Genomic DNA, 14,513 nt, shown 5'->3' with positions numbered 1-14,513 from the left:
GCTCTGGTCAGTCAAGCATCCATGCCTGCTGTGGTCAGGGGTGTGTCCATTTCTAGGATCCAGCCACACTTTTGCAGCCAGACTCTGCTCTTAGTCCAGACACTCAGACATATGATTTCCCTTAGTTCTCAGCTCTTAAATTATGTTCTACTCTGCCTCTGATCCATTCAAAAGCACTCAGTGCTATTTGAAACGAAACACACTTAAAATGAGCTGTCTTGTGTTTCCCCTCCTGCTCTTGAAGCCAGCCCATCTCCACCGCTCTCTCAGTTCAATGACTGTGACCTTATTCTCTGTCTGGACCACTGGACTTGGTGGTTTTATCTGGTGTCCTTGAGGTTTAGACACTGGTTTCCTCACTCTGACCTAGACTATTCTGAATTGCCACGCTTTTTGCTGCTGTAAGAAGAGAGCTCTCATCTATTTTTTATACAGCCCCATCCCACTCACTCTCAACACTGTATCTTCTTGTAAGAGGGTGGTTACACCCTTGGATCCTTTATCCTGTCTATTGTTTCTGGGTTCCCACAAGCGAGCCATGATGCTGAACTCCTGGGAATCAAGGTATAACAGGTCTTATGATCTTCAGACCTAACAGAATGACAACAAACATGTGGTTGTGTGGAAATATGTTTATTTATTATATATTTGTAATTTTATATAAGTCACAGACACATATATGTGATACATAATGCTAGAAAGTCACATAACTATTGTCAGCCAGTTGTTCAATGCTTTCTTCCAGGTATTTATCATAGAAGGGTACAGAGGGTCACCTATTCATCCTTTATTATAAAAATAAGTAAATGGATTTCTTTAGATAGAAAAGTAACTGATTGATCACCTGCTTCTGTAACTTTATCAGTTACATTAAATATACTTAGCAATAATAAAAAATCTGTCATTATATAAAATAATAAATAAAAAGTTAATGCTGTAAATAAAGTAAGGAAAAACTAAGGATTAATAGGGTTGTCATGTTATTATTGACAGTCATATAGTCATTTCTGTGTTTTTATTTTTTGTGTAGCAGAAGTTGTTCAGAAGAACAGAAATATGTAGAAAAAGTCTATAAATTTTTGTCACTTGAGATAGCAGTTCTGAGGCATATAGCTCATGCTACAAAATCCTGTGCAGAAATAAAACTTTTCAATTTTTGGGTAAGGAAAATCTGCCAAAAAATAAAATGCTCTTGGTTGTTTTGTGCAAGATAAAGAAAAGAAAAGGATGATCTGCCACAAACTGTGGGCCTCCATGACCAGTTCTCCCTGTCATAACACCTCCAGTGCCAGCAGCTGCCTCGGTGCCCTCCTCATTAACATCGACAGTGGCTTGGTGGAACACTTCAGAAAGGAACAGGTCGTTCCTCTCTGACATGCCTAAGAAATTGGCCTGGCCCTTGCTGAAAGCGTCATCCATGCCCATGCTTCTCAGAATGGGTTTGAGTTCATAATACTCTTCTAATTTGAACCGGGGGATGTACACCTCAACATCGTCTTCCACCATTGTGTCTTTGCTGATCCACTTGTAGAGTTTGTCATAGGTTATTTCATTTTCCAGCTGCAAATAAAAATAAAAAGCAAAACAAAATAAGCAAACAGAAAACACAGTGAATATTAGAGAAGAAGGAAAACCACTCTAAGTCTAATGTTAAAAACCAGTTACTTTAACTTTACTATATTGTGAGTGATAAAAAGTTAATAGATGGGTCAATTTTTGCAAGAAGGTAACATGTATGACACAGTTAAGGCTTTGAATGAATTTTTGAGACATGCCACACTTACTGTCTATCAACTGGTTCTGATATTTCTGTGATAGGTGTAGATGCTCATGTCATGAAAGGTAGGGTTAGCCCCAGAAATTTAAAACAAGTGATGTTGAAAGCCTTACCAACTCCAAGCCTGTGGACACATCAGCAATCCCATCTGGAAGCAACAGGAACATGCTGACATCTCCAGCATATGGGAGTTCTAGAATCTGAGTCTTCAGGTCTTCTATGTACCCAATGTTCAGCTTTTCATGCAAGACCATCATCTGTACAGGTATACGCTGAGTCTGCAGTTATTAAAAAGTAAAATATAAAAGTCAGTTCTAAGATGCCAAGAGATTTACAATTAGACATGAAAGAGAATGGATTCCACTTTAGTGTTGAATAAATGTGTGTTTTAAAGTCAACAAAATAAATTATTTGTATATCCTTAAAGTGGGTACTCTGCTCTTATTTAATATTAGCTCATTCAAGTTTACATCCACTATTTACTAAGATAGACAATAATAATATAGATAATAATAATAATACTAAAATATTTGTTCAGTAGCTAATATGGGTCAGAAACCCTGCTAATTCTCACTGTATACTTAAAATGCTTTGAATTGAATATTATATTACCCTAGTTTTGCAGATCAAAAACAGAAGGCATGGAAGATTAGTAAGGTCATAGCCGGTAAGCGGAGGAGCCAACATTTGAGTCCAGGTGTGTACACCTAAAAAGCCCATGGTCTTCACCTCTACCCATACTGCCTCTTAGCAAATTATCAAATGATATTCAGTAGCCTGAAAGAGTCAATCAGCTGCTCAACATCCAGGACTTATAACTAGCAACTCATGTAGGAGAATAAAGGAGTCATCTCTAATTTTTCTATCTCTGTCTTGTCAAAGGTCTTAAAATATATGTTAAGAAAATGCATCTAGTTGTCTCATACCGAGTTCACACGGAAGGGATACAGCCCATCCAGTTTCTTCTCAAATGGAGTTTTCCACTTTCCTTTGAAGTAGACAGTATTCACCAGGACCATTCTGGTCTCTGCATCTACAGAACCCTCAGGTAACAGGTTTGGGATTTTACCTACAGAAAACATAACATATGTCTAGGTTTCATGATCAAGAACTGTGAAACTATGAATATGATATCTTGTGTTCTTCGAGTAGCCATCAAACTTAGTGTCCACATTTGTCAAGCTGCAGAGATGTTGATCCTCAAGCTCAAGGTTTTCTCTAGATTTATTTAAAGCATAAGTGAAATTGGAAAAAAATTTCTCAGAAGGTTTGCAAAATCCAAGAGAAAAATGAAGAAATAATGCTTTCAAAGTTTAGAATGTCTATCAGATTTGGCAAGGAGATTTTTCACTTCCTTTTATATTGTTTTCTCAGAGTTTTACAGTTGAGAGTTATTCAGTTCAAGAAGGAAGTGAAAGTGAGGCTGTTAAGGAACATGATAGTGCCTTTCCAAAGCATGTCACTTAGTACTTCTAGGTCTGGTCTAGTCAGTCTATGGATCTGACCGAGTCTTTCATTCATTAACATTTTTTTTTATGTTGTGCTATACCTAAAGTAGGAGTAGCACAGATATAAGGGATGAGAAAGGAAGAATTATGCTGGATAAGGTTAGAATACTGGAAGTGACGTTCAAAATCAGTTGGGAAACAATATATGATAAGTTCTATGATTGAGCTAAAATATTATGACAGTACAGTGAAGGAAGTAAAAGAATGAGCCAGAGAAGTTTCTCAGAGATGATGACATCTGAGTGTGGTCATTAAAAAAACAGAAATGGATTTAAGAAACAGTCCACTTAAAATGAGTACCTGTTCTGCAGTCTTTCAACCACTAAAATACTTTATTTTATTTAATCTTCACAACTACTCTATTAGTTGGGTGTTATTAGTGTCATTTTTCACAAAAGGACACCATGGTGAGAGAGGTGAGCAATGTTCCCAGGCTTACAATGTTGGTAAACTTATAAAACTTCTGCCTCCATAGCCCACCACTCTCTGATATGGCTGACAGATATCAGATTCTAATAAAAAGATCACCGTGGTCCCAGCTTCAAAACATCCAATTAATGGGTCCATTCAACATATTAACTAAGCATTAAAATTTTGGGTTAGTGTTTACCTCTATTAGGTCTTCTATTAGTGGGTCTCAGCTATCTTTTTTTTCTCATTTAAAACACCACTCAGCTAAACAGACAAATTTAGTTTAACCAAAGTAACTAAAGTCTGACAAATTGTAAGGGGAGGAGACCTAAGTTCAAGGATGGTTTAATAAAAGAGTTCAGAGTTTTCTAAATGGAAAGAAGAAAAGAAAGTATTTCCTCGGATTTTACCTTTGGTTTCAGTCTCCACCCAGGAATTAATCTTTTTTCTGGCTGCTTCTGCGCATTCTAGGAAGTCAACTGCCTGGGGTTCTGCAGAGTAATATTTCTTACAGAGTTGCATGAATTCCTTTAAAGCAACAAAATGTCAATAGTTACACACAATATACACTGAACAGGCCATGGCGTAATTGAAGATTATGGGAGGCCTGGGCTCAGGGTAGGAGCGGAGGTTGGCTGTGGTGGGGGTGGCTGAGGGAAGAAAATAGATTACAAATTCTTCATTGACCCTGCCCCACATTCCAGCCCCAACACTGTCCACCCATTTGCACTCTTTGCATTATAGACACTGAACAAGAGGAAAGACATTTGGCTTGGGGGATAGTGTCTCGGGAAAACAGTTGCGTTCCTTGTCGTGATTTATTACTCTGCAATTCGGACATTTGCAACAGGAAGAGGAAGAACCCACAGAGGGGCAGAAGGGACAGCTGTGACCTGAACCCAGCCTTTGGGAGCCAGAGCGGAATTCTGACTCTGCTTGTATGAATTGTAGAATTGTAGAGAATGGCTTTGAAAGTGACCTCATCGCTGGTTTGGAGCCCAGCCATTTCAATTACAGATTTGACTTACTTCCTTGAATCTTGCAGACTTCTCTCCAAACAGCTTATTAGCACTTTCCAATAAATAACCCCCTGTGGACGCATTGATGGCAGAGCTGAGAGAGCGGAAGGATGAATGAATTTTATCTCCAGCTTGTGCCTTAAACAGAAAGAAGAGATTCTCGGTATATAACACAAGACGACCAAGACATTTCTTCAGTGATGATAATGTTATCTCAATACAACAGTAAAGTACTGTTTTAATGCATTCTTTCTCTCTCTCTCTCTCTTTTTTTTTTTTTTTTTTTTTTGGTTCTTTAGAGGAATCTTTGAGGAAGTGATTTTGATAAGGATATAGTGCATTAAAACTAAGATAAATTTTAATTTGTTTCAAATTTTGCTGTGTCTATGGATTGGATTTAAGCAGGAGGTAACCAACAGCCTAGAAGAAAGGCTCCTTTTCAGTTTCTTAAACTTTAAGGTCTCTAAGGAATTTTTATTATAAGTTCTGGGAATCTAATGTACAGCAAGTTGATTTTAGTTAATAATACTGTATTCTTTACTGGAAATTTGCAAAGAGAGTATATTTTGTGTCCTCACTACACACACACAAATGGTAACTAATTGTAGCGATGGATGTGTTAGTTTGACTGTGGTAATCATTTCACAACGCATCCGGATAGCAAATCATCACATTGTACACCTTGAATACATAAAATTTTTGTCAGTTATACCTCAATGAATCTGGGGGAGACAATGTTACCTAAGCAATGGTCTAGCAAACGTCAAAAAGCTCCTATAGGTACCCATCTTATGGAGTAGCCTATGCAGTGCAGGGAAAACATGGGTTTTGGAAAACCTCAAAAGTGAGTGGGGATCCTATCCTCAACCTGCAGTTTGTAAGCACTAGGACAGAGACAGGGCTTAGTCACAGCAGCCTGGGCTGCAGGGGAGGACAGAGCCCTCCAGAGGGGCTGCCGGCTGCTGCAGGAGGGGGCCTCTGTCTTACAGGGGTCCTCTTCACTCCTCTGGCCCGTACTTCCCTGCGTGATGGTAGATGGAGCATCAGGGTGCACAGGAAGGAAGCTTTGGGAGACTCCACTGTCTACCTCATGAGCATGACTGTAGAAGTTGGTTTCCAATAGGAGCACATCTAGACCCAGTTTCTATAATTTAGCTGACATTTAAGGAAATGGAGCAGTGAGGAAAAGTATTACTACCTGAGATAGATGATACATAGATAGATACAGCTATAGACAGAGGATAGGTAGATAAGATATAGAAATGATGGATGGGTGGATGGATGGATAGATGGATGGGGAGAGACACATCTGAGTGTCAGTGGCCTCTCATGCAGTCTTTGCACCTGGCCTTCCCCATTTCTCAGTTATTTGTCACTGGAAATCATCATCCATACATGTGTTTTCTGGGAGTCTTCACCATGGATTTAGAACAAATTACACATACCCAACTAACAGCAGACAGGTGTGATAGAATTTAGAAATCATCTGGTTCTAAAAGTCACAAAGTCTGGATTCTGGCCTGGCTCTGCCCTTCATTATAGGTATGACCCAAGCGTATGTTCTTAATGACCCTGAGTCTTAGTTTTCTTTCTGTGAATGGGGGAAATGTACACAGTTCCTATCCATTCTAACACTGTGACTTTAAGATAGAAGATTCTAGAAACAAAATACAAAAGAAATATGAGCAAATGAGTCAGATACCTGCAAAATAGCATCAGGATAAGTCTCCTTCTGGATCTGCTGCATGAATTCACAACCGGTGAAGTTCTCTGGGGTCACTGGGGTGACTTCACGGAGTCCGACTTTGTTAAACTGAAACACCTATGATCCCGATTACAGAGAGTGGTTACACTTTCCTGCTGAATTACTGAGCTTTAAAAAGCAATGGCTACCAGGTACCTCTAAGGGGCTGGTTTCTGGTTTCCTGCCTTCGTGTACGGGGAACAAGCATAAATTGTCTTGGGGAAAAATGCCAGTATTTTGAAGAAAGTAATAAGGTTAACTCAAAACCTTGTGCCTCTTTCTCTCTTTTCAGTGGCCTGATGCACGAAATATACTTCTAATCTGCCAAAAACTACCTGCCAGGTCGCTCAATATTAACAGGACTCACCTAAAATATTTACACATACCACATTCACACACAGAGAAATTAATGTCCATAGAGGGGACAAGTTACAGGGGTCTGAGGACAGCATGGATCTCTTTACAAGTGGGCACTTTCAGCTGACACAGTGACGCTGGCAGGTGAAGATTGGCCCCTGGAAGCTGCCTCAGGCCCTTTCCCCACAGCACTATCACCTGCCCAGCCGATCCGCCAGTTGCAGCACCTGCAGGCTGTCCCTTGTCCCTGCCACCTAGCTGCCCCACCTCTAACATCCTTGGGACCCACTGGTCCTGTGGCACAGAGGCCCGTGGTGAGGGGGAGCTGATCTGGTGAGTGGGTTGGTGGTTGGGGCTCTGCTAATGAAGGAAAAGCGGCCTGTCCAGCCAGCTGGTGAATTGCTGAGCCAGAGGGAGAGGTGTTAGGTTTTGTGGGGACTTTCTCTGCTCTTCAAGTCATACATCGTAAGCCCTGCCTAACAGAGACAGTTTGGCCTGCACAGGTCTTTTGCCTCACCCTAAACATAAGAACTGGCACATTAATCTCGCATGGGCTTGTGCTCTTTAGGAGTTTATATGATCTATTTATTCTTTTCTCTCACTGCAACTATAATACCGGTAACAGCTACACCAATTCTCAACTGTGTGGCCTCTTCTTGTCCTAATTTCCTCATCTGCAAAATGAATATGCTAATCATAGCACCTACCTCATAGAATTTTGTATTATGTAGGTAAATTCACATAAAGTTCTTAGAAAGGTGCCTGGCTAAAGCACTAGTAAGTATTAGCTATTATTACAACTATGGCTACTAAGTGTTTTACATATTATCTCTAATCTTCACAACTGTCTTGCAGGTTATACATTTTCATTCCCACTTTATCGACAAGAAAACTGAGGTGCAGAGGGTTTCGATGCCTTTACTCACACACCTGGTAAGTGGCAAAGCCATGACTCCAACACACATAGGCCTGTCCCTAAAGCCTGCATTTCTTCCTCCAAGCCAAGGAACTTCTCTTTCTTATTATTCAGGAAGCAATAAAATTAGTATGTGAATTTTAAAATCTGTACATGCAGCAGAGTTTTAAGAAGCCCATATAAAATCCTTGCATAGTCTTTAGTGCTTAAAGCACTAAGTATAGAAAATCTATCTTGTGTCCAGAGTGACCAATAAGTTAATTTTCCTTTAGCATAACAATCAAGTTTTTTACTTTAACAACCCAGAGAACTTCATTTAGCATTTGCCCTCAAAATATATTGCTTCTAAATCCTTTACATTAAAATAATTTAAGACCTCGATGTTTTCTAAAGTTTTCATGGCAGTTTACTATCTTTATTTTTTAAAGCAAATAATAATAATAATGATGAAGAAGAAGGAATGTTGCAAAATACTCCTGGTATCAGAGAGTTGAGCAATTGAAGTTTGTCGTAAGTCTCCATGTTTAAACTGTCACAAACATAGAGAGTGATTCATCCATCCCCTGTCCTCCTGCAGTGAGATTAATGTTCTCTCTGTGAAACTTCAAACTTCGAGTGAGGCTCACCTTTCATGGGTCACTGTGTGCCTGGAAAGGATGTGTATGTGCTCAGGTACGGTTCTCATGGGAAACCAGAAACCAGCTGGCGGCATTTTGGTGTGACCAAAAGCACAATGCGTGCTTGTCCTTAAAGCATTCAATTTAAATATTTGTGTGTGTGAACGCAAATGAATTTTAATTATATTTTAACCATGTCCAGGTCACTGACCTAGGAAATAACATGGATCACAAGAATTTTCCATATGCTGAACAAAAGCCCTAACACTATGACAGTGTGCAGTGTGTAAGTTCAGCATATTTTCAAGGCCCCAGACTCAGTAGAAATGTTCCCTGGCTGGGTGTGTGTCCATTCACCAAGGAAGGAGGGCAGAGGCCTGGATACAGAGATGCATCACAAAGCTGTTCCACACCCCGTCTGCCTTGATTCTGAGCACTGGCCACACACGGTGCAAGCTCCATTTTGCTGCTAGGACCTCATTGGCTTGACAATAAGGTGAGGTCCTCTGAAGCTACATCGCTATTCATGCATCTCTGTGAATGTAGTGACCACAGCCCTGGTACATTGTTTTCTTTTTGCAACACCCTGTTCACATCATTAGGAGTAATTCTTTAATAGAAATAGGGAGCAAACACACTACGCTGGCAGAGCAACGAGAAGCCTGAGCTTGGAGTGAGGAAACAGTGGAGGCTTCATGCACGCTGCCAGTGTTCTCATCTGCAAAATGATTTCTGTCTTAAAACTGAATGAGCTAATGGGTGCAAAACACGCACTGTGAAAAGTAAGAACATTATATTATTAAAATTTATGATGCTGCCACCATTAACTATTTACAGGCTATTCAACTCCTGTATACCTTTTGCATCTGCAGTTGGCGGTTTTGTGGTTTGGCTGTTTTACAGATTTGAGTCTAAGGAATTCATGTTATAAGGGCTGGTGCTTTATTAGCAGGCGATGATTGCTGACCTCATTAGTCAAAATGTCCTGAGAGTAAAACAAGACCAATTCTACAATGCAGTTTAGGAACCACTCGGTCCTAATGTGGAGCTTTAACTCAAACTCACCTTGGCCATCTGGTCTTCGGTGTTGCCCCTGGAGCCCATGTAGACCATGGCCATGGTGGATGAAATGCCCCATGGAGAGAAGAAGAGGTTCTCGGTGGGGCTTACTTGCACCAGATGCTTGAATAAATTGAGGGCAAAGATTGTGTTTGCCACATAAAGGTCTTCCATTGTTTCAACCTAGAAGGAAAGAGAAGAAGAAAAAACCAGCTTTATAAAAGATGATGTAACATTTTGGGTGAGGTCAGCAGAGTGGGACAGGCTGTACCCTGTATAGGGTTGAGGTTCCCTCTTCCTTCCTCCTCATGGGACAATGTGAGGTAGGGCAGGGACAATTTTATGGTCATGGGATCTGTGTAGCCATAAAAGGCCCTATGCTTAGCTCTCCTAGCACTGCCTTGACATTCTTAATAGTTTTAAACAAGAGGTCCACATTTCCATTTTGCATGAGACACTATATCCTGACATAGTTATATGATGAGTAGTGACATTCTATGGCACTCCATATAACAATGATAATAACAGCAGTAATGAAAAATAGTAGCAGGAGTAGGAATTAAAGTCAAGTAGGGTCATGCTCTCAACCTCTGTGCTGAACCAACAAACACTGCACACCCCACACCACACACACACACACACACACACACACATACAGGTACACACAAACCCAAGTATATGCCACATTCATACACAGTCTTGTTGGCTCCAGTTGTGATGATCAGTCTCCTTTCAAGTTCCCTGCCATTCTAGAAGTGGCTCAGACTCATTGTTTGAGGGTTTATACTTCACCCAGGCCCTACTCCCAAACCCCTGCCCTACCCATACCACACATACCACAGCCTTGCTATAAAAGGACTTCCTATGTTGGGGAGCTCATTACTGGAAGTACTAGAAGGGCCCCCTTCTTCTGCCACCCCATCCCCCAAGGGGGGAAGTCAATGCCAGGCAGGACTGCAGGGATAATCCCAGTTATATGAATCACATACATACACAAACTTATCAACTATCTGAAAATAAATGGCAGACACACCTTCCATGACTTAAGGCTCTGCATGCAACTGAATGCCTGGACACACCCAAGGGGTGTGTGTGTGTGTGTGGTGTGTGTGTGTGTGTGTGTGTGTGTGTTTGTATTGTTGGTACGGGCTATTGCTCATCTTTCTAGCTGTATATTTTGCTTTCATCATAGCTTGAAACATACCTTACAATTAACAAAATATATAAATATACCAATCAATGCTGACACTCATCATCCCTCAGGAAACCTCCTTGTGACAGTGGCTTCCCAGAACCGAGGAGTGGCTGAGGAAAGTCCCCCAAGATGAAGCATGTTCTGTAGCTTTTGTCTTGACTGTTTACAGCTGTGGTCTCACTTAGCAGGGTTTCCCAGCAAGGATCAGCTGTCATTTATTTCTCTACTCTACGGGTGTCTTGTGTAAACCCTTGGCTCAAGAACTCTTCTTTTTTAAGAAAGTAATTGGAATGTGTATCAAAATGTCTCATTTAAACTATGACCTGATTGGACTTTACCAAGACAAAAATAGTAATTTAAATAAAATTTATTCCTGAAACTCTCCTACCTCCTTTTGTCTCCTGATTTAATCTTTATAAGATCTGTATGAGGCAGATATGTTTGTCTCTATTTTATAGATTATATCCTTATGCTCAGAAAGGTTAAGGTCACACAGCTCATATGTAACAGAGCAGGGTTTCAAGCTCAGGTCTGCCTAAGGAAGTCCACTCTTGAATGTCCCATACTGCCTCACTTCCTGATGTATACATTCACTGTGATGTGTAAGAGTTTAAGTCAGTTATAGTGTGAGAAATGCTAGAAAGAGAGAAACAAAAAGAGAAAAGTAGCAAGTCTGTAATCCTACTAGAAGGCTTAGTAAGTTTTAAAAAATCACTATTTCTTTTCTTTTGCTTCATCATAGGCACTAAATTAACTTGAGTGGCTCAGAAATGTGTTTCCTCTTCCTTCCACCATTTAAAATTGTCTTTACAGCTAATTAGACTTATTATATGGGTTTTCAAAATTATCTCAATACCGTTTGGAAAAGAACTGAATATTAATAATATAAATAAAATATTTCTCTATCTCTATGTAAAAAATATAAATAAGAGATCAGAGCCAAGAAAGTAAATTTAGACTTCTCCTATACCTAGTTCTTTGTAACCATCTACATAGTCACTTTGACACTAAGGAAAATTGAAAAAGTGTCAAGACAAACTATCAGAAAGAGCTGTTAATACTAAGTTAGGATTTAAGGTAACTTGATAAAATAAAAATTAGTAAGAACAGAATAAAATTGTCCTAGATGCATTTACTTTAAAAAAAAACTGAACTCTATTTTTAAATGAGGTGCAATTATATTGCATTGAACGTAAAAATAATATTTGATGTCTATATGGCAGTTACCAAACTCCTTCAGCTCCCTTTTTGTTTAATTTGCATAATTACTTATCCAGTAAAGCTTAGCAATTTCTGTTTATACCAGTGAAAATTTGAAGATGTAGATTGCACAGCTAGTTCATTTCAGAAGCCTAGACCGGATCCCAGCCTTCTGATTCCAAGTCTGGTGATTTTCCTATAAATTTTTCAAATATTAATAAGTTTTGAGAGGTTCTTAATTTTAGAAATCTGTGAAGCATGCAGATACAGTGTTTCCTGATTCTGAGACAAGGCCATGCGTATGTTGGATGAATACCTACCAAGGCAATGCAAAATTAAAGTCACAGCCTTCCAGAACAGGTACACCTGTAATTTCTTAACACTATAATAAGTTATACAACCTCATCAACTTCCAAATATTATGCTCCTAATTAATGTTTAATATTGTCTTTGGGAAGAATGGCAATGGAATGGGAATGGAAATCATATGCAGGGCTGGGCTCCCTGATGCTTGTGTTGGTTCCTGCAACACAAGTTGACAAATGCACCACTGAAACTTGGCACAGGTAATGAAGAATTTGGGAGGAGCCACCAGGAACACTGCCACTGTACCTCTTCCCATTGGCCTTGGATGTTAGATTGGAGTTTTCTGTAGCATTTAAAGCAATGTTTTTTTTGCAACTAGACAGTACAAATATTTTGAAATCTACCACAAAAATCAATGAGAACTAAGATAAAACAATAGTTTCAAGGAAACATCTCATCAAAATTTGCTACATTTTCCACCCACAGAATTAAAAACAGTATCTTTCAGTTGATGACTTTCATAATGAATAAGTTGTCTCTTTATGGGGTATTAAATTATTTATTGAACCATACTTGAGTCAACCCAATAGCTAGTTTGGCTGATTTTTCTCTTCTATTAAATTGATCCATTATTGAACTAAATTCAATAAAAAATATTCTTTTTTTACATTGACCCAACCCAAATTGCTGCTTAATTTCTGCAGTTTCTGACAGCTTATTTAGCAAACTGAGTCCTTTTTTCCTCTTATTAATATACAATGTATAGATTACTTTCAATTGCTTAAATGAAAATATTTTAATTTATCTAGCTATTTCCATCAAATTCAGCGCCAAAACAGTAGCTGCTATAGAATATATACATTTTAACCTGTTCAATAAAGTTGACATCACAATTTGAATGTACATTTTGTTTTGATTAATGCTACACAAGGCATTGGCTGGCTTCTGAGATTTGAAATTAAGCCTTACTATAAATTTAATACAAATCTTGAACTAAAATATTTTCAATTAAACAAACAACTAAACAAGAAAACACTTAATTTTTACTCACCCGCTACAAACATCCCACAACTTAATTTTCAATGTACTAATACCAACATAAAAGAGGAGGAAAACTGAAATCATATTTCCCATAGAGAAGGCCACGGAAATCACTGAAATACCTTGTTATTCTCTGAGTTGCCGTCTGACAAGAAACGCTCCTCTGAGAGTTGTTACAGTTCAGACATGGTAATGACTGGGTTTATAAAGCCCTGCCCCTCCCACACAGCATTTCTCTCTCTTTTTTTTAGTCGATATCCTTTGAGTGATTCAACATTTTACTCAGGGAGACATCACTAGAAGAGAAATGCTTATCTGAAAAGGCATAGTTTGAGAAATTTGTTGGGAGGATGACATCACTCAGAAACTTAAGGATTTGTCAATATCTCCATATGCCTGTCAAAGTTAGCTAAAACTTCTCAAGCCCAGTTTCAAGACTTTCCCTGCTATACCTCAAGGATAGTATCAAATTCCACCATACTCCTGCTGCCTTTGAACAGCCACGGCCTGAGGGTTCTTTCCGATATATAAAGACAATAGGATCTTTTCTCTCTTTGGAGTCTAGGCAGACCTAAGCGAACTTTTGGGTAAGGGAAGAAAGAAAAAACCATTATTTTCCTTCTTGGAAATTCTCTATTTTAAACTGTCTTACATTTTCTCAAGATATAATTTCCTAAATAATCCTGGGTTCCACCCTAACAGCCTGTCACAAGCCACACCCAAAGAACTTTTCATTTGCCCTTGATTAGAACATAAAAACCTTTTATTAAGAGCTACTGAGTCTTACAAGTGTTAACATCCCTTGGTACCCAATACTCTCCAGTGAGAGTTCGGTAGCCTGGGGTGGTCTCCATCTCCTCTCCCTTTTCATCAGTCCCCTGGGGGAGCCCCGCTGGCAATGTCTGTGTGAGCAATCTGTTCAACTGTTTTTTAAGCACACGTTGGCAGCTCAACAATTTGGGACAGATATCGAATGTTCCCAGAACTCCAGCCACGCTTTGCTTCACTCCGTTTTCAGGCTCTGCTGTCTCCCACCATACTGCTTTCATTCAAGTTACTCTTCTCAACAGAAACGTCATCCTTCCTTCTTTCAACTGATTCAAATCTATGAGGTTTGATTCACACCCTGTAACTTCCAATGAGTCCAGTCTGACTCCTAAACCCTCAGTGAACTTCTACATAGAACTGCCCATTTTAGAGTTGAGTGTGCAATGTAATAATCTTGTATATTCTGGCTGTTGCATTTGAGTTAGGCTTCTATCCCTAAAGAAACTACACACTTGGTTTCCCTTCAGCACCAAGAACGGCGCTGGGCATCAAGTGGATTCTTACTAAATATGTTATGACAAATTGAATAAGATGC

At 39.3% G+C, this 14,513-nt stretch overlaps 1 protein-coding gene across 1 annotated transcript; it reads right to left on the bottom strand.

Moving 5' to 3' along the window:
• Window positions 1-998: 998 nt before the first annotated feature.
• On the bottom strand, window positions 999-13,340 carry SERPINB2 (serpin family B member 2). The gene is made up of 8 exons (XM_045527330.1): window positions 13,273-13,340; window positions 9,415-9,591; window positions 6,418-6,537; window positions 4,725-4,853; window positions 4,107-4,224; window positions 2,704-2,846; window positions 1,891-2,055; window positions 999-1,560 (listed from the first exon to the last, which is right to left on the bottom strand). The coding sequence occupies exons 2-8, from the start codon at window positions 9,580-9,582 to the stop codon at window positions 1,150-1,152; spliced, it is 1,254 nt and encodes a 417-aa protein (XP_045383286.1). The 5' UTR covers window positions 9,583-9,591; window positions 13,273-13,340; the 3' UTR covers window positions 999-1,149.
• Between the last annotated feature and the right edge of the window lie 1,173 nt (window positions 13,341-14,513).

This window comes from Lemur catta, chromosome 16 (genome assembly GCF_020740605.2).
Source record: "Lemur catta isolate mLemCat1 chromosome 16, mLemCat1.pri, whole genome shotgun sequence".
Taxonomy (NCBI): Eukaryota; Metazoa; Chordata; class Mammalia; order Primates; family Lemuridae; genus Lemur; species Lemur catta.
Note: the sequence above shows the minus strand (reverse complement) of the source record. Positions and strands in the feature narration are given on the sequence as shown.

What these genes read in the sequence shown, in the direction of transcription:
- SERPINB2 (XM_045527330.1), bottom strand. Translation starts at nt 9,582, where the DNA reads ATGGAAGACCTTTATGTGGCAAACACAATCTTTGCCCTCAATTTATTC. An exon ending in ATCCTGATGCTATTTTGCAG is followed by an intron (nt 4,854 to 6,417) that starts GTATCTGACTCA and finishes TTTCTGTTTAAG; the next exon opens with GCACAAGCTGGAGATAAAAT. An exon ending in AGTCTGCAAGATTCAAGGAA is followed by an intron (nt 4,225 to 4,724) that starts GTAAGTCAAATC and finishes GTTGCTTTAAAG; the next exon opens with GAATTCATGCAACTCTGTAA.